Genomic DNA, 19,939 nt, shown 5'->3' with positions numbered 1-19,939 from the left:
CTTTTTGATCCAAAATTTGATATTTTACATGAAGTCCTCATATGACGCAGGTATGCATTACACAAAATTCTTTTTAAAAAAATTTTCTTGCTTTTGTATCATCCTAATATATATCAGTCTTGCAGTCTGAAAATTATTTACTAATATAGAATCATTTCACCTTTTCATACTGTTTTCTCATTATTAAATATGAAACTGTCACAAAAGCTACATTTGAAACTGTTATGATGATTTGAACCCCAAATTAAAATTTCTAGAGGGAACGATATTTGGGATAAATATGCATTAGATATCATTACAAATTTGATGAAAAAAGCATTTGTTTGTACATAATATGCCCAGCTATGTCCAACCATTAGATTGTTTTTTCAAAGTTTATCTGAACCAGACATTTTACTACGCTTACTAACTTTTCTCACATGGCATGACCATTATCTCATGTGACTTATAATTCATAGAAATTATTCTGAGTTTATAGAAATTATTTTCTGTACATCATCTTCACTGACATTTTAAAAATTCTCCTTTTGAGTAGATTCAAGGTATAGCTAATACATTAAAATATATATATGTGTGTGTCAATATATATATATGTAAATTTTTAACATCCAGTTTCATTCTCAGAAACTCGTTCACAGCTTCCACCATGAGAACAGTCACAGGTGGTGGTTTTCCCTGATTTTTTGGTCATCTCAATGAAGACTAAGTTCACAGCGTAGTTTGTCACTGACATCTCAACGAAGACTAAGTTCACAGCGTAGTTTGTCAGCTGACACCCCAGGGTCATGCTGCAACCCCTGCTGACCACCTGAGATAAGCTTAAGAGACCTCATGACTGCAGATGGACACAGCACGTTGCAGAAGCCCAATGCACTGTTTACAACTGGGAGCAGATGCAGCAAATGTGCAAATAAGCTTATTTCTATCAAATATATATGTCTCAATATAAATGTCCACAAAAATAAAACTCAGGATCAAGTGTCCATAATAGTATCTGAAACACATACAGTTTCAATATTACCCCGATCTTAAATTTGAAGAACTAAAGCACAAATGTGTTTTCTAATTAAATTTACTTCAAGATGTAGATCACAAATATTCCTGACCACCTTGATAGGCCCTTCTTCCTTATCTTACAAAGAATACAAATCTAGAGAGTCCTATTATAGACTCTTTACAGTCTTTAAATAAAGTTTCTTGAGAAACTTTCATTTCTTAAGTTGTATAAAACTATATTTTTATCTTTTGCCTATGGAATAGAATTTAGAAATAAAATAAAATTTAGAAATGGCCTTCACTAGACCTAGGGATTTTCTAGGCAGATCGAAGTACTTTTTAAACACAAGTGGAATTCAAACAATATAATATGAATTGTTGTTAAGATAGCAAGTTACTGCCTTGCTTAACACCCCAATGTATTTCTCTGTGTCTGGTCCACATGCATGCAAATACCACACTTTTAAATAATACTCTTTTTTCACACGTGAGTACAATTGGTTGATGGTGGGGTGTCTAGTCGACTTTTATTTTCTTTAGTGTCATTAAGAGGTGACTCCTTGCGGGCATGGCACTTGAACACTTGCTTATAAGCCTTCCTGAAGTTTTCAGAGAGAAAGGCATAAATGATGGGGTTCACAGAGGAGTTGCTGTAGGCCAGGCAGTGGGCAGTGATCCTGAAGAAGAAGGAGGCGGGGGTCAGCGGGAACACCCCAAACTCAGCCCAGAGATGGATGACGTGGTGGGGCAGCCAGGAGACCCCGAAGACCACCACCACCACCAGCACCGTCTGCGCGGTCTAGGAGAAGGGAAGAAAGCAGAGGCGCTGGTCACAACAGACAGGAACCCAGCATTCCAGCTCATGCACCGACAGAGGGAACTTTCTGTGCGTTTTCACAGAATCAAGTGCATCCTAAACCTGCTCTGGGCGCTGGTCTTCACCTCGCAGTCACACCCCTAAAGGAGCTATAAGCATGGCCCAGTGGCCCCCTGTCCACTTTGCCCCTGGAGAGACCCGAGCCCACTGGGATCCATGAATTCAGGGAGGGAGGGTGGAGGGGAAGGAGAGAGAGAAGGAAGGTGCTTATTTTCCCTGCAGCTTCACACCGTGGAGCAGGGACTCCCCAACCAGGAGACCGTTGTGGACCCACAGGTCTTTTCACAGGAGACGCCTGGCCCCCACCCTGCAGGAATGTTCTCATGTGACACAATGACTTTGCTATTACTTCCCGTGAGTTAGAATCCGGCTGTCACAGCCCATAGCACCCAGAACGTGAGGCTTAAGATAGCAGTCTTCCAGGAAAGACACGGGGTAGCCGACTGACTCGGAGAGGAAGCTTGTCCAAGAGGCAGGCTGGAAGCCAGGGAACCCGGCAGAGGTGGGAGAGGAGCCGCTCGGACTTCAGGATGAGGTCAGAGCAAGGGTGGTCAGGGCGCCGGAGACGGGAGTTACGCTCATGTTTACTATGACCACCCGGGTGCTCAGAAGGTGCCACGAGCCACACAAAAGCCGAGGGTTTGATGACCTTTGAAAAATGAGGCCAGCTTCCCTTGTGGCTCAGATGGTAAAGAATCCACCTACAATGCTGAAAAATGAGGCCACCTCCCTGTGCCTCAGCCTCCTGGCCTGTGACTGGGGCGACCCAACATGATGTTTCTCTGAGTGGACCTGGTCCACTTAACACCTTCAAACAACTCAGGTACAAACCTGACCGCAGGGTTTCCAGGACAGCAGCGTTACAGACTGAGGCTGCCGCGTGCCCGACACACGGCAGACCAGCGCCCCGCTCCCTAGGCCAAGGACCGCCTGCTGTCCGTCCGTTTACCCAGCATGATGGGCTGTGCTCCTGACGAGTCAATAACCATCTAGACGCAGTCACACCTGCAGAGAGCACGGAGCACACCCGCTGTCCTCCCTAAGACAGGAAGGCCATCTCTGCGCGGCACAGAACGCATGCTCTCTGGGTATTCTGTTTCACTGCTGCTTTCGCGAGGTTTTCACTTAGGAACAAGCGGAGGGCAGAACTACACCCCGACAGCGTACAGATGAGAGCCTCACTGTATGTGTATCCCTGTAGGGCGACGGTCAGCAGGGTGTCTTTTCTATGGAGGGTTTGTTACTGTGTGTATTTACCCAAGTTCACTCAAAATCTGCCTTTTCTTTTTAGCAGGTCCACTGGTCTTTTCAGAACCATGAATGGGGTTCCTTTCCTTGGTCTGCCTGTAGCTTTGGAATGTGAGTGCCTTAAGATTACAATATAATAATATTGTAAGAATATCAATGGGTACTTACATAAACTTTATCATTTATCAAATGATGCTCCCAAAAGAATTTAACAGAATGCTTGTTTAATACAATGTTTATGCTCCCAGTTATGTGTCAACAAAGGTTCACTATTTATTTTCTGCCTATTTCACAGGCATCTCAGCCCATCCGAGCTGGTATGGGAGTAGGCGCCCTGCACACAGGCCCTGGCGCTCAGCCCTGCACCCCAGTGGCCTCCACACCAACTACAGCATCACATTAGGGGAGCGCATCAAGGTGCCCAGGGAGAGACGTGTGTGGCTCCCTCCTGTGTCTCCCTCACGTCAGAGGAGCAGGACCAGGGAACTGGGAAGACATCCACCCACAAAACAGCACCCTCACCTACCCCCAACGCAGAAAACATGCACCTGGAACATACGAGTTCAAGGTCAAGATCTGGTCAAAATAACTCACTGTACTAACAAAATAATGGCTGAGCACCGAAGAATTGATACTTTTCAACTGTGGTGCTGAAGAAGATTCTTGAGAGTCCCTTGGACTGTAAGGAGATCCAACCAGTCCATCATAAAGTCCTGAATATTCATTGGAAGGACTGATGTTGAAGCAGAAGCTCCAAAACTTTGGCCACCTGATGCAAAGAACTGACTCATCAGAAAAGATCCTGATGCTGGGAAAGATTGAAGGCAGGAGGAGAAGGGGATGACAGAGGATGAGATGGCTGGATGGCATCACCGACTCAATGGACATGAGTTTGGTGATGGACAGGGAGGCCTGGCGTGCTGCAGTCCATGGGGTCGCAAAGAGTCAGACAGGACTGAGCGACTGTACCTGGGTTTTCAGCGAGCCATCATCACACAGCACTTCAGGTATTGGGGTCTCATGCTTCCACAGGTCGTGCGGATGACGTACCCGCCCAGGAACCTGCCTTCCTGCATAGCTCATGAGTGCTTAAAGAATCAGTGAAGAATTCCACAGAAGCCATAACAAAACCAAGCGGCCTTGCCCCCATCAAGGGGGCTGAAGTGCTTCTTTGGTGCTAACTGCACCTGGGCTGACCCACACCATCTCCTCTGAAAGGTTCCCCTTAGAAAAGTCAGTCAGTGAGGAGACGAGGCCCTCTGTGGGGATGGGGGCCATTTTCATTTCTTACAGTATCATTTGCCTGAACCACAGATGGATTTACACCCAACGTATTGCCTACGTTCCCCGTCTGTCCATGTGTGGTACAGAACCACACCATTACCGTTTGATAGAGAAGAAGTCCTTGTTGAAAGTTACGTGCCAAGCCTCTGCATGAATTCTTATACCTAAGGTTGGGCCTTTTATTAGCCTGCCTTCTTTTTACTTCTTGCACTGAAAGTATCTGAAAAATAGTAATTTCTCCTCTTCCTGTGAGATGCTCTTTTTCAAGCCATCTGAGACATCTGATTTTTTTTCCTTCAAAGAATTTTACACATAATCCATCTAATGGAACTTGGCAGGGAAGGAAAAAGTGAGTAAATGATGAGACTGATGAGAAACATTTTGTAAATTGTACAAATGACAGCCAAAAAGCTTGCTGAGTTACTCCAAGCCAGATGGGGGAAAAGAGCCACTGTCAAAAGAATCTCGTGGTTAAGAAGGTACCATGAGGGTCTCGCATCTACCTCCCTATTACCAGGAACCATCCTGGGGAAGGCTAACCCACTGGGAAGTCTTCCAGAAATTGTTAGGAATCTTGTTTTCCTATCTGATCAGCCTTGTGCCAGAAAACGTTTCTTTAGGTCCAGCCAAGCCTAGTGTTAATCAAGGCCCGGCTCTGTACTGTGGTCACTACTATTTTGACAAAGGAAAGCACACTCTTCTCTATTTTCCTCCAAACAGGCAGGATAGCTGTTGAGCACATTTGTGTTGAACCTAACCCTCCACCCCAGGAGCGCTACCAGCCTTCACATGAAGTGGAGCCCTTGTGGATGGACAGGGGAAGGGGAAGGGGCTCTACGCAGCCACCGAGGCGGGGAGCCTGAAACAGGCACAACTGAAATGAATAAAACTCCAAGATCGTCTCGCATCACCCCATGATCCATCAGAAACTGAGCGTGTGCACAGCCAGGAGCACTCTTCTCTGCCAGGACCCAGGGCAGCATCAGCTGAGCCGATCCACCCCGGGCCCTCCCCTCCTCTGCCCCCGTCTCCCCGTTCCGTCTTCCTACTCTACTCCCCACGCCTGTCTGCTAGCCCTGGCCTAGATGCAGGTACATGCACATACACAAACCATTTGTTCTGTGCAAACAAGGAGGTAATTAAAAACATCAAAAGAGATCTGACATCTGTTCAGTGGTTATTAAGGGTCAGAGCTTGTGAGAATAGAAGAGAAAATCTTCCCTCCTCCAAATGCTGAGACCTTCTCCCCCTCAGATCATATCCTGGAGAAGGCAATGGCAACCCACTCCAGTACTCTTGCCTGGAAAATCCCATGGATGGAGGAGCCTGGTAGGCTACAGTCCATGGGTCGTGAAGAGTCTGACACGACTGAGCGACTTCACTTTCACTTTCCCTTGGGAAGAATTGCATTTATATATATATGTTCCCTTTGGAGAAGGAAATGGCAACCCACTCCAGCATTCTTGCCTGGAGAATCCCATGGACAGAGGAGCCTGGCAGGCTGTAGTCCATGGGGTCACAAGAGTCGGACACAACTTAGCTACTAAACCCCCAAGCGCCATACGTTCCCTGGTGGCTCAGCTGGTAGAGTCTGCCTGCAATGCAGGAGACCTGGGTTCGACCCCTGCATTGGGAAGATCCCCTGGAGGAGGGCACAGCAGCCCACTCCAGTATTCTTGCCTGGAGAATCCCATGGACTGAGGAGCCTGGCAGGCAACAGTCCGTGAAGTCACAAAGAGTCGGAAATGACTGAGCAACTAACACAACAACAATACACCCATATGTACACATACATGTATAAAGCCAAACAATGTAAATGTTAAAATGCTCACTAATCTTTCAGTTCAGTTCAGTCACTTAGTCGTATCCAACTCTTTGTGACTCTAGGGACTGCAGCCCACCAGGCTCCTCTCCATGGGATTTTCCAGGCAAAAATACTGGAGTGGGTTGTCATTTCCTTCTCCAGGATATGATCTGAGTAAGAGGTAAATTAATCCTGATTTGTAAAATAGCTTGTCCTCAAAATGGGTTTGAAATATAATAAATTGCAGGATGTTAGATGCTGTCAAACCCTTCAGAGGAAGCTTGTGGGAATCGGGATTCCGGGGAGAAGGACAAAGACAATTAAGATGGGCTGGACTCCCCTCAGGCCCCTCCCATCAGTTCTGCCCCCAGGGGACCAAGTCGGCACTTTTCTGCGAGGAGGAGAGCAGAGCAGAGCAACTGCTTTGAGGCTTCCGGGAGGGATACAGCAATGCTCGCTCGAAAGATAATTAAGACGGGCCTCCTGGGACCACATCAGAGACAGTAAATACACACTAAAAGAAGCGTGTCTGCTGAGTCGCTTCAGTTGTGTCTCTGAGACTGCATGGACTGTAGCCGGCCAGGCTCCTCTGTCCACGGGGTTCTGCAGGCAAGAGTACTGGAGAGTACTGTGCCCTCCTCGAGGGAACCCCCCAAACCAGGAATGGAACTCGGGACTCCTGCACTTGCAGGTGGGTTCTTTATCACGAGCACCACCTGCAGTTTCAAGCAAATTGTGGGTCCAGCCACCTGACACCCTATGCCAGTCACCTACAGCGCACCTTCTCCAGAGGCTCAGAATCCAGAAGAGACACCTTTCAGCCCCTCCCCAGACCTCCACCCACGTTCTCTGGCAGCTCAGTCACCTGCCCACTCTCAGCAGCTCAGATCTCTCCATGTCTCCTCTCTCCCCAGGGCTAAGATGTTCTCTGAACCCAGGAACCAAAATTTCACAGGAGGATGCAGGAGAGTTAAGAATATACATTAAACCAAGCTCCAGAAATGGCACAGAGAATGTAAACCCAGGAATTTTACCTTTTTCTTTGACGCCTCTGACTTCTTTGACACGTTCTTCAACTTTTTATGCAAATGGTTAAGGACCTGAAAAACACAAACTAATAAAATCAGGTTTGCCTCAGAATTGCAAAATTCATTGTCCATTTTGCATTGACATTTCCTGATTTCTGAAAAGGGAAGACCATGGTTTACAAAGTCATGCAAGCTGAAATTCACAGGAGCTGGTGGAGTAATGACGACCATGGATTGCCATGGACGTCCGGTCTTCTAGCCAACTGTGTCCAGAGCACCCGTCAGCTCTGGTGCAGGGAGCTCCGAGGTTTCCTCCAGAAAGACCCACTCTGCTGCCCACACCTACACCCCCGCTGGCCTCCCTGCCACCTGGTTTCCCCTAAGATTCTACCTTTCCACAATCCCAGGTCCCTGCTATATGCGAAATCCTAGATGCGTAGAAAGACTGCAGACTGCCTTCCAACAACAGTGATGGCTGACAGACCACCATTCTGCAAGGTTCCAAGACTACTGTCCCACCAGGGAGGCTTCCAGGGAGACACTTGCTTCCTTCCTTAGAAACACCAGTTTTGTCTTCTCCTGCCAGCATCATACTCAGGAGAAAAGATGTGAGACACTGTGGTTCCACATAAGAGTTTGCAACACAAGCTGTACAACAGGATCAGGATGGTGGTACACACACCAGGCAGGTCTTGAGTTCATTCTTATGTCCCATCTGAGTGAAAAACCTAAAGAAAATCAGCTCAGGGCAACTAAGGGCTTGAGACTGCCCATCAATTGCTCAGTGAGTCCCCCCCAAACAGTGGAAACAGTGTTCCAGCCATCTCCCTGTCCCCCTGGAGCACCACAGCATGGAAATAATTTAATCAGATTGAACTAGTATTACGAAAGCTACTCTGTCTGGGCGGATGCAACACTCGAGTCATCAGTCACTGCCTGATGGAAAAGCCGCAGGATTTATCCACCACTTCACGATTCCCTGGGCTTCCCTGGTGGCTCATACGGTAAAGAATCTGCCTGCAATGGGTTCCATGCCTGGGTCGGGAAGATCCCCTGGAGAAGGCCATGGCACCCCACTTCAGTATTCTTGCCTGGAGAATCCCACGGACAGAGGAGCCTGGTGGGCTACAGTCCCTGGAGTCACAAAGAGGCAGACAGGACTGAGCGACTAACACTTTCACTTCACTTTCACGATTCCCTACCCTGGTCAAGCAGCTGTCGTGGGGTGTGAATTTCTGACTCCAAACTCCCAGCTCTACCGAAATGCTGCTCACTTCCCACAAGGGCTCAGCATCCTCCACAAGACAAGCCTCTCTCTCACTACGGGGACATCTGCGGTCACTCTCAGTACAGCGACAACGGGTCCGTCTACTGTCCTGCCGTCAGCAACTGGGGTATTAAAAATGTAATGGAAGACAACAACAGAAGGGAGGCTTGTGCAGGAACAAATGAAGAGGACTTTCAAGAGGAAGGAACGGGCTGGACAGGGCCCCTCCCGGAGAGGACCAGCCTGGCCAGGTTCCTTGTGGACAGCCTCCCCACCGCCAGAGGGGGACCCCGGTCACTGAAAGAAAGGGAGAGGTGGCAAGGCAGCATCAGCGAGGGCTGCCTGGAGAGGACCCCACGTGGAAAAGTCAGATGTTCCCTGCTACGTTACACGGCCTGGGGCCACTCAGCCCTTCCACAGAGTCGGGGGTCACATCTCATAACTACAACACCTAAGGAATGTCGCAGAGTGGCCCACAGGGAGAACGCCTAACTGTGTTTCTCCTGGCTCTGCTCCACTTCATGAGCACACACTACGGGCCCACACTGATGCATGTGACGGACCCCATGAAGGTCTCGCCATCAAAGGAGAAAGGGTTATGACTGCGTTTCTCTGGAAGCTGATGACAGTGGTGAGTGGACACTTCTCCGTCACTTGTACTTTCAGAAGTGTGCACAGGAGGCCTACACCCGTCCTGGCACAGGACATCTCCAGGAATGTGGAGGAACTGGGCAGGTCACGAGTTCATCTTGTGTCAGGCCAAGGAGGGCCCAGGACAAGCACTGCCCTGAGGAAGAGCGAGCCAGCCCCCCAGCAGCAGAGGGCACCCCAGAGTCATCCTCCAGCCTGGCATTCTGGGTCTCCAGGGAGGGCACGTGCAAAGGACCTTCCACTAAACTGTCAGTGCAGAAGGCAACTCTGGAATGCAATTCCTTTTGTTAACTTAAAAAACAACACTGTGATTTTATATGTCTTTTGATCTGGGCCTTGGGGTAACAATCAATCCCGAATGTAACATTTAAGTAGCAAAACCCTTCCATGCAAAGTACACAGTGACTGAATCAAAGGACAGCAACTGAAGTCTTTAATCTTTACCTTTCTTCAAGCCCTAGAACGAATATGCAAATATTGCTTTGAGTTTCAAAGGAATTTCCAGTTATGCTTAAAAGCAAACTATTTCCATATTTTAAGAAAATCCCAATGATCATGTATTTTCTGAATTTTTTAATTTAAAAACTTCGCCTTAGGTGTGACTTTTATAAAGTCTCAAATGACAGAAATGTAGGCTGGTTCCTTCCTAGAAGTTTATCTTTTGTTTCCATTAAAAAGACCTGAATTTCCAAAAGACCAGACTTTTGGGAAACAAAGGAAGAATATGCTTCAAGTATAATCCATGTAATGATGAAAGAAAAGCCTCTCTAATCTCAAGGCCTATGCCCCACAGGCCCACCTCCCCCAGGGGGCTAGGAAGCCCTGCATGGAAATCCTTCCTGAATGCTTTACCAGCTCCGCAATCACTGCCTCACAATCAGCGGCTTCACTCCTCCAAAACCCTCCTTCCTTATCAATAAAATATGCACAGTGGCTCCAACCCACTGGGTCGCCTGCAGATCAAGTGACGGAGTGCACACAGGAGACCACGGCCCTGGGCAGACCAAGCTTTGATTTGCTTTTGCCAGAAGCAAGGGGAATAAACCAGCCATTTATCAAAGAGCTAAGCTACAGTGAATCCCGATTTCCTGCCTTTACTGCCTCTTTATGCACAACCGTTCGGTGCAGGACATTCTTTCAGATCATATCCAAAAACATTACCTTTCAAAATAGACACTGCTCTAGATAGATGGCCTGGGGGAGGGGCAAACAAAACCAGGTGGCTCATAGTCCACATTTCTGCTGGGGGAAACAAACTATGAGTGTAACATAAGAACTGATTGCTGTTCTACTTCACCTGATTATTCAGAGTCCTAGAGTCACAAGCTTATCAGAAAGAAACTGAGAGAGAGAGAGAAGATAAAATGATAAAATGGTGCAGATCTCAGAATTCGGTCACAGAAGTATTTCTCTAGTGGCGATGGTACTGGGGAGGGTGTGTCAGGGAGAGGGGGTCTCACCCCATCCACTGCATCTCCTGATCATAAAGCAGATATTGTGGCTCAGACAGCAAATAATATGTGCTCCCTAAAATGTGGAAGACCCATGTCTGATCCCTAGGTAGGGAAGACCCCCTGGAAAAGGGAATGGCTACGCACTCCAGTATTCATGCCTGGAGAATTCCATGGACAGAGGAGCTTGACCAGCTACAGTTCATGGGGTTGCAAAGAGTCAGATATGACTGAGTGACTAACACACACAAACAAGTTGTGTAAAAGGTGTCAGGCTTTTAGATCAGTATACAATCTTCAACACCATGTGTTATTAATGAAAGAGAACATGATTGTGCTGAGCTGGGGGGAAGGGCACTGCACAGAGAGGAGTTGCAGGGGTAGGGGGACCAGAGATGTGTCAGCTGTGTGTCTCTCAGCTGAGGCTTTAGACCTGCCACCTGAACCACTTAATATTCTTTACCTCCTCCTCAAAGGACTGAAATGAGGAAACGGCAGCTGCAAACCCACCCATCCAACGTTCTCTGGAGAATCCGTGAGGAAATATTTCTGACCATTTGGATTTATGATGCCTAACTTCTGTTGTGAAATAAAATTCAAAGCTCTGTCGCCAGGAGCAGCGGTTTCACAAAGCCGGTCCTGGCCGGCGCCCCAGCCCCGTGCACCCTACAGGCAGGGAAATCCCCCTATCGGACCCCAGTTGAGGGCTGCGGAGGGGCGCGGACCCTCCACCCAGCAAAAGGACTCGCTCGGCAGGACCGGGCGCTCGCGTAACGCTGCGGCCACGCAGGCGATCAAATGCAGGCTGAGCGGGCCACGTGGCTAAAACCTCCTGAGAAGTGGGCGTTGAACCCCGCCTCCTGTGGGGACAACCTCAAGGCCAAGGGCTTGCGGGGCCCGGGACGGACGCCCGGACCTGCAAACTTTCCTGGTGTCGCCCAAACTCCAAGCAATTTTCGCGCAAGCCCAAGCCGCGGCCGGAGGAGGCGATGGCTCGGACAGAAAACTCGCGGGGGACGAGGGCAAGGGGGCGGGACCCTGGAGGGGTGCGGGGACAGAGGAGCCGCCCCGGGCCCGCGGACCCGCCCCGCGCCCCGCACCTTGGCGTAACAGAAGCAGATGAGCAGGAGCGGCAGCAGGTAGCCGAAGACGAAGGTGCACACCACGTAGGCCTTCTTGTGGCGCTGGTTGGGCCACTGCTCCCAGCAGAAGGTCTGATTGCTGACGTCCCGGTGGAAGAGGCGCTGGTGGTAGGCCACCGGCGAGGCCATGGCGATGGACAGCGCCCAGATGAAGCCCACGCCCAGCAGCGCGTTGCGGGACACCCGCAGGGCGGAGGAGCGGCGCGAGTGCACGATGGCCACATAGCGGTCCACCGACATCGCGGCCAGCGTGAAGATGCTGACCAGCATGGACACGGTGAAGAAGTAGTGGATGAACTTGCAGATGAAGGCGCCCAGCACCCAGGTGGGCAGCGCGTACACGGTGGCCTGGAAGGGGATGCAGAAGAGCAGGTAGGCCAGGTCGGCGATGCTCAGGTTGAGGATGAACAGGTTAGTGGTGCTGCGCGGCTTGCCCGGCTTGCTGCGCGCCAGTACGGTGATCACCAGGCTGTTGCCCAGCACGCCGAGCGCGAAGATCAGGCCGAACACCACCAGCGTGACGAAGTTCTCCACGCCGATGCCGAAGAGCGGCCTGGGTTCCGGGGTCGGGGGCTGGAGCCCGCTCGCGTTCCCCTCGCTGAAGTTCCCAGCCTCCAGCTCCATGGCGCGCAGGGGGAGCCTAGGTCGCGCTGGCGAGGGGCGCCTGCCGGGGAAGGAGGGGCTCCGGGGTACCCAGCTCGGATCACTCAGAACCCAGGCGCCCGGGCCGAGTGGCACCGTCTTTTCGGACGAGGCCACCTGGGAGAGGACGCAGACGGGAGCCGGAGCTGGACCTTCCCGCACTCGCGAGGCGGTCCCAAGAGCGCCGGGCGTCCGCTGATCCGCCACCGAGCCGGGGAGGAGGGACCGGCCGGCGCAGCCCTGCGGGAAGAGAGAACCCTCTCTGCGCCTTACCGGCTCCGCGCCCCTGCAGGTCGTTTCCCTCGTCCCCGAGAGGCTGCGGGCTGCACCTGTTGCTCCGCGCGTCTCCCTTCCCGCGGCGTTCCGGGGACACAGCCGGGAGCGCAGCAGCGCAGCGCGCGGTTCGTGGAGAGGGCTCGCCGCGCCCCTCAACCGGCCGGCTTCGCTTTCCCCTCGTAGTTTTTGGTCAACTCTGTCTGCGCCTTCGCCTTCGTCCGCAGGGTGCCGCTGAGATGTAGTGAGGACTCGGCCGGGCTGAAATCCGCGCTGCCCTGGGGGGTCCCCCCGCCCCCCGTAAGTCGAGGCGCGCGCAGGGACTGGACGAATCCTAATGGGGTGGGTCGCCGCGCACCGCCTCTCCGAGAAGAGTCGCGCGGTCTTCTCTGCGCAGTGCGGACCTGCTTGCGTCCAGCGACCGCAGCAGCCGCCGGGGTGCAGCCCCCGCCTCGACAGCGGCGAGCGAGGCTGTGCGCGAACAGGGCGCGCTGGGCGGGGAGGCGGGCGTCGCGCAGGCCTCCTCCTCCATCTACGCCGCTTGTCCCTTCGCTCCAGGGCCGGCGGTCGGGGAGCGCGCTCCCCGCCTCAGGAATGAAGCCCAGAAGCCGGTGATTGGCCCTCCGGCCACCTGGGCCTTTGTAAAATCCCTGACCCCACCCCCACCCTGCCGGCTTCTGGGGAGGGAACTAGCTGGAAAGGAAACGGGAGGCCGTTTGAGTTTTCTTGATAAACCTGGGTAAGATGAAAGGGGAAAGTGTCCTGTTTACACCGTCCAACTTTAGATCAGTTTTGCCTTATGTTACTCATCAGAGTGACTTATACAGAAGGCGCGAAATATTTGTAAAATGAAAAGATTTCATTTCATTGCTGTGGATCCGCCGACAACAAAAGAGCTTTTTAAGTCTAGAAGTATTCAGTTCAGTTCAGTCACTCAGTCGTGTCCGACTCTTTGCGACCCCATGAATCGCAGCACACCAGGCCTCCCTGTCCATCACCAACTCCTGGCGTTTACTCAAACTCATGTCCATCGAGTCGGTGATGCCATCCAGCCATCTCATCCTCTATCATCCCCTTCTCCTCCTGACCCCAATCCCTCCCAGCATCAGGGTCTTTTCCAACGAGTCAACTCTTCGCATCAGGTGGCCAAAGTATTGGAGTTTCAGCTTCAGCATCAGTCCTTCCAATGAACACCCAGGACTGATCACCTTTAGGATGGACTGGTTGGATCTCCTTGCAGTCCACGAGACTCTCAGGAGTCTTCTCCAACACCACAGTTCAAAAGCATCAATTTTTCAGTGCTCAGCTTTCTTCCAGTCCAACTCTCACATCCATACATGACCACTGGAAAAACCATAGCCTTGACCAGACAGACCTTTGTTGGCAAAGTAATGTCTCTTCTTATTAATATGCTGTCTAGGTTGGTCATAACTTTCCTTCCAAGGAGTAAGCGTCTTTGAATTTCATGGCTGCAGTCACCGTCTGCAGTGATTTTGGAACCCAAAAAAATAAAGTCTGACACTGTTTCTACTGTCTCCCCATCTATTTCCCATGAGGTGATGGGACCAGATGCCATGATCTTAGTTTTCTGAATGTTAAGCTTTAAGCCAACTTTTTCACTCTCCTCTTTTACTTTCATCAAGAGGCTTTTCAGTTCCTCCTCACTTTCTGCCATAAGGGTGGTGTCATCTGCATTTCTGAGGTTATTTGATATTTCTCCCAGCAATCTTGATTCCAGCTTGTGCTTCTTCCAGCCCAGCGTTTCTCATGATGTACTCTGCATATAAGTCAAATAAGCAGGGTGACAATATACAGCCTTGACATACTCCTTTTCCTATTTGGAACCAGTCTGTTGTTCCATGTCCAGTTCTAACTGTTGCTTCCTGACCTGCATACAGGTCAAGAGGCAGGTCAGGTGGTCTGGTATGCCCATCTCTTTCAGAATTTTTCACAGTTTATTGTGATCCATTCAGTCGAAGGCTTTGGCGTAGTCAATAGGGCAGAAATGGATGTTTTTCTGGAACTCTCTTGCTTTATCGATGATCCAGCGGATATTGGCAATTTGATCTCTGGTTCCTCTGCCTTTTCTAAAACCAGCTTGAACATCTAGAAGTTCTCAGTGCATGTATTGCTGAAGTCTGGCTTGGAGAATTTTGAGCATTAGTAAGCGTTATATGCTTACCGATTCACAATTAAGGGGCTGAAATTGATCCCTTCAATTCGCAGTGTTTACATGATCTGTCTATATTCCCTTTCAAGTATCCCCATACCTCCCACCATTCTCCAGATGACCCCCGAGGGTCCACTAGGTGCTGGACACAGTGGCTGAGGGGGCGAACAGTGGGGAACAGGGTACAGTGTCCCCCGGGGGCAGGTGCTGTGATGGAAGTGCGCACCTTGAGACAGGTCTGCCCTGGCCTCAGAAGTTTAGGGAGTAAGTGGGATTTGATTTCTCTTTGACTTTACCTGGATAGTTGTATTCTGCTTCATTTCCAGAAAGATTCTGAGGCAGTTCATCGAACACCTGCTATGTACCAGGCATCTTACCTGCATTCTTTGCTTCATTTAGTGCTGGCAGTTCCCTTCTTCTTGTGTCCACACCCATTTCCCAGAGGACGAGATTGAGTTTAAGTAGCTTATCAAGTAAAGCAAGAACATCCTTGCCTTCCCTTAGACGATGGCTAGACCTTGTTCAGTTGTCTTGTCCATCACCCTCAGGGCCAGGTGGCCCTCTGACCTACACTGTCACGGTGATGGTGTCCTGCGCTGCACTGGAAGTTGTTTGTAATTAGATTTGGGGAAGGGTTTTCTTATTATTTTTAACTATTTTCAACATGGAACAGATAGTATAAAACTGTATGCAATACTAACGGGTCCATCAAGCAGCTTGGAATCATAAAATAAATTATCAATAAATTGAAAACATTTTTGTATTCTTCCCCAGTCACAAACCTTACCCTCACCCCAGCATCTCCAGGTAACCTAAGTGTATCATCTGTTGATCATTTATTTATGCATTTATGGCATATGCGTATGTTCTTAAATAATACTCTGTGGGGTTTTGGTCTTATTTTAATATTATATGGCTGGGGTTATAATTCCATTAATGTGTACATTGTTATTACTGCAAATATACCAACACTGTTGCTTTTCATTGGCCTGCTCAACCTTTTTCAATCTTCTATGCCCCATGATGCCCTGAAATCTCTTGGAAACAGAATATAACTGAGTTACTCTAAAATCCAATTTAATAATCTCTTTTTTTTTAACCTGGTGAATTTAATCTGTTTACATTTATTGTTATAATAAGTTTTTATAACCCTAAGTTTTAACATTTTATTTTATGCTAATACTTCCTATTTGTTTTCTATTTCCGTGCTTCTTTTCCTCCTCTTTTTTGTCATACTTAGGGCATTTGAAGGTAGCTTTTTCCCTTTAATTGGAAGGAGAAAGAATGTAGTCTGTTTTTATTCTTTTACTCATTACCCTTCAGTGCCTGCTACTTGCCCAAAATTATTTTAGTTTCTGAAAACAGAACAAAAAACAAAGCCAGGTTCCTTATTTCGTGGATCTTATCTTTTATTATGGACAAAAGAGATGGATGCAACTCCCTTTCCTTAAATGTACCCTTTTACATTCTTCCTTCCAAAGACCACAGTGCGGGCAGGTGGCAGAGAGTAAGTTTAAGGTGGAGAAAGCTGACAGACGCCGCCCCAGCAGGTGACCAAGCAGACCCTGGGGGAATCTGACGAAACCCAGAGTCAGGACAGGGGGTGGCTGGCCCGGACCGGCAGTGCTGCTCCGTCGTCACCGTGCGAGCACCCAGCATCGTGACAACAGAAGACACCAGCCCCAGAGGGAACGCAGTGGAGGAGCCCTGCAGACCGCAAATGTGTGACCAAAACCCTCCCTCACATACAGGGTTTATTTGTTAAACAGGAAAGGAGTATGACCCAGGAGGCCAATTTGACTCAACAGGTAAAGGATTCAAGTGCAACACAGAACTCACAGGAGATTCAGGATCAATTCCTGGGTCAGAAAGATCCCCTGGAGGAGGAAATGGCAACCTGCTCCAGTATTGTTGCCTGGAGAATCCCATGGACAGAGGAGCCTGGAAGGCTACAGTCCAAAGGATCGAAAAACACAACTAAGCCCGGCATCCGTGCATCGTCTGCATAGAGCTCAGTGTTCATAGATCTCAGTGCTCTGAGGGGCTGGTGCCTCCCCATCTGGGCTGAGCTCACCAGGAGAAATGGTTAACAATGTGGGTGATGTCAAGGAACACATAGCCCCACGAAGAAAAAAGACAAAAACCCATTACTTACAGGATGATAAGTCTTGTTACAGAGACAGGGATTCCAGGGAGTCCTGACAAAGGGAGCGAGAGCTATACGTTTGTACTTTGGATGCTCTGAGATGATTTTACTTTTCCTACATACTTCATTTCAAACCCAGACTTTCAAATATTCAGAAGAGAAGTAAACATATACTTTCTAGTCTAAAAGAATGAAGGACGTCTTCCAAGTCTCTTTCCAGAAAAAGTGTCACTGTTTCATCTCATAGGACTCAATAAATTGAAACTACAGGCAGAAATTCCTCTTTTACAAGAAAATCACTCAAAAGGTCCAAATGAAGTCATTTAAAATGTTGTCAAACCAGAACTCCAGGTTCCACACCGGATGGGGACCTGCTTATGGACCAGGTGTGCTTGGGGGCTGCCGTGAACCCCTGACCCCGTCCCCAAGCCACTCCCAGCTCAGGACACAGACCACGAAACTCTGGGTGCAAATGACTCAGTGCCCACTGCACTTCCAAGAGCATCCACGTCCTGTGAGCACAGTCAGCACACACTTCCTCCCAAGCTGGCCTGATGCTTGGTCCCAGCACCTCCTGCCTCCTCCTCCAGCAGGTCCCTCACCTGGTCCTGGAGGGGTCCACCTCTGCTGGGCTCCATCTCCTCAGCCCGTAACCATTGCCACGGCCTGGAAGAAACTCCGACTCTGCCTTCCCTCAAGCTCCTCCCTCCTCCCTGCTCCACCGACTTCTCAGAGAGCCCTGAGCTCCAGATTCAGCTCTATTCAAACATTACCCATTGGAATTGTGTTCTGACCCTCCAAGGAAATTGAGGCCTGGGTCCCTGAAGACCTTGAGGAGAAGAGCTGCCCCACTGCCTTGAACGAAGCCTCAGAATACTGAGTCTCAAAGAGATCTCTACTTGATAGAGGGGTTGATGTATTGGGGTCTGCTTCTTACTGCAGGCAGCCCACCTGGGTTAACATCCCAGGCAGAAGTCAGACCATGGAGCATGTGCAGAATGCCAAGAAATGATGATGCATGGCCAAAGCTTGAGGAATCCTAAAACTCAAGGAATAAGAATTTGAGAAACCAAAAAGTGACTGGAGAAAGGATATCCCCGTATGTAGGAGAAGGACAGAAGAGAGAGACAGAGAGCGGGGAGAACCTGGATGTTCTGACAGTTGACAGCATCATTAATATTTTCAACAGGTCAGGAGGAATGAGGATTGAAGTTAGATTAAATATTGATTTAACAAAGATCAGTTTCAGTGGATTTTTTAAAAAAATAATGACAAATATGGCACCTGTAAAACAATTCACTGGCTTTTATTGGCTCTATCCTGAAAGAATTTCTGACATTGTTCTATGCTCTTGTCAGCTCTCGCTTTTAATCCACCAAGTGGAGAGACAAACGTTTACTTAATTCTTTTTCTATTGTTAAATATTTAGATTGCTTATGATAATGAAATATGGAAAGCAAGGTCACAATGAACTTTTGTGCTTGTAGAAATTATTTCCTCTGATGGCTTATCTCCTTAAGATTAAATATGTAGAAGAGTGCTTGATATTATATGTGGTGCTTAGAACCACTGGCAATTATGCCATCCAAAATTACCTAATATTTTCTGCTAATTTAATATATCAAATCTTTTAATTTCTTAGGATAGTTTAACAACTGCATTGAAAGCTGTGGAGCAAATCTCTCACGTTTCACGACCTAATGTTCTAATCAGCTTATTACAATGAAGTTTAACATAATTAATTGTTGCATATTAATGTACTAATAATCCTTTGCTATGATGTGCCCAGCAACCTGCCTAATAAAGTGACAATATCCCTGGGAATTACACAGAAACAAGTACCTCCTTTCTATGTAAAAGCAATGGTACATTAGTTCACTGTCTGACCCAGGTATATTCAATTATCTCATTCTCCGTGAGATCATGTAAAAGAACATTTATTGGGATGATCTTAAAACAGGAAAACATCCATAAGAATTGCAAATGGCCCATAACCCTTTTGCCTTCATAATCCATATTGACATTTTGTGACAATGTTTACTTTCACATGCAGATGGTTAGACAATTCAAGTCATAATGAAAGGCATAAAATTGAACTTTACCTAAAACAGGCAGATTCCTGGGGACAGACAGAACATTCGAGGAGGGGTGGCAGGGCCGGGGGTGGGGGAGCTGATTGGTACAGACCTTCGCTTTGCGATGCTGCAGAAGTTCTGGAACTGCAGAGCAGGGACAGCTGCACAGAGCTGTCTATGTGCCGAATGCCACTAAATTGTATACTCTTAAAAAAATTATTTTGGCTGTCCAGAGAGGCTTCCAAGATCTTAGTTCTCTAACTGGGGATGGAACCCAAGTCAGTCATCTCCTGGTTCTCAGGCAGCTGCAGAACCCCACCCCCCAGGTGCTGACCCCTCTACCACCAGCACCCTCTGGGCAGACCACACAGCGCCCTTGAGAGCAGCTCTTTCCTTTCGCGTCAGGTGGATGCACCCTGCAGCACTCAGCCCCAGCAGGAGGAGCGCTGGCGTGGGTCTCACAAAGCAGAGGCCCTGCCTTTGCTTCCGGCCACGTGGGGTAAGGACCTCTAGCACTCTCAAGGCCATGTCTGCAGGCTCCGAAGGGTTATCAGGGTCTGGGAACCAAAACCTTCAGGGAACATCCAACCTAGATGTCAGCTCTGCACCCAAGTAACTCTTTGTCCTCTGGGGTCCAGGCTGGCTTCATAGATGGGCGTCTTGCATCCATGAAGCTCCTGAAATGTTTTTCAGAATCATGTGCAGCAAGCATCCTAGCTTTATCAACTCCTCAAAGATGTCAACGACTCTGTGAAGTGAAGAGCCAGAGACCAGGAGATTTCCTGAGAAATGCCCCAGGAAGTCCAAACACGTGATCCTGACACGGTCAAAGTACCCCCTTTTACTGGGAGAGGGAAGACGAGGACTTCTTTTAATAACAGTGAC

The 19,939-nt window shown here is 48.9% G+C and overlaps 1 protein-coding gene across 2 annotated transcripts; it reads right to left on the bottom strand.

The window, feature by feature from the left end:
- Positions 1–911: 911 nt before the first annotated feature.
- GALR1 (galanin receptor 1) lies at positions 912–19,149 on the bottom strand. Of its 2 annotated transcripts, none has more exons than XM_020906724.2 (3): positions 11,707–12,836; positions 7,244–7,309; positions 912–1,795 (listed from the first exon to the last, which is right to left on the bottom strand). In XM_020906724.2, the coding sequence occupies exons 1-3, from the start codon at positions 12,370–12,372 to the stop codon at positions 1,478–1,480; spliced, it is 1,050 nt and encodes a 349-aa protein (XP_020762383.1). In that variant the 5' UTR covers positions 12,373–12,836; the 3' UTR covers positions 912–1,477. The 2 variants fall into 2 exon arrangements, 1 of the variants encoding a protein (XP_020762383.1); XR_011482827.1 differs by lacking the exon at positions 11,707–12,836 and adding an exon at positions 19,082–19,149 and having other exon boundaries at positions 1,774–1,795.
- Between the last annotated feature and the right edge of the window lie 790 nt (positions 19,150–19,939).

Source organism: Odocoileus virginianus, chromosome 22 (genome assembly GCF_023699985.2).
Source record: "Odocoileus virginianus isolate 20LAN1187 ecotype Illinois chromosome 22, Ovbor_1.2, whole genome shotgun sequence".
In the NCBI taxonomy this organism is placed as follows: domain Eukaryota; kingdom Metazoa; phylum Chordata; class Mammalia; order Artiodactyla; family Cervidae; genus Odocoileus; species Odocoileus virginianus.
Note: the sequence above shows the minus strand (reverse complement) of the source record. Positions and strands in the feature narration are given on the sequence as shown.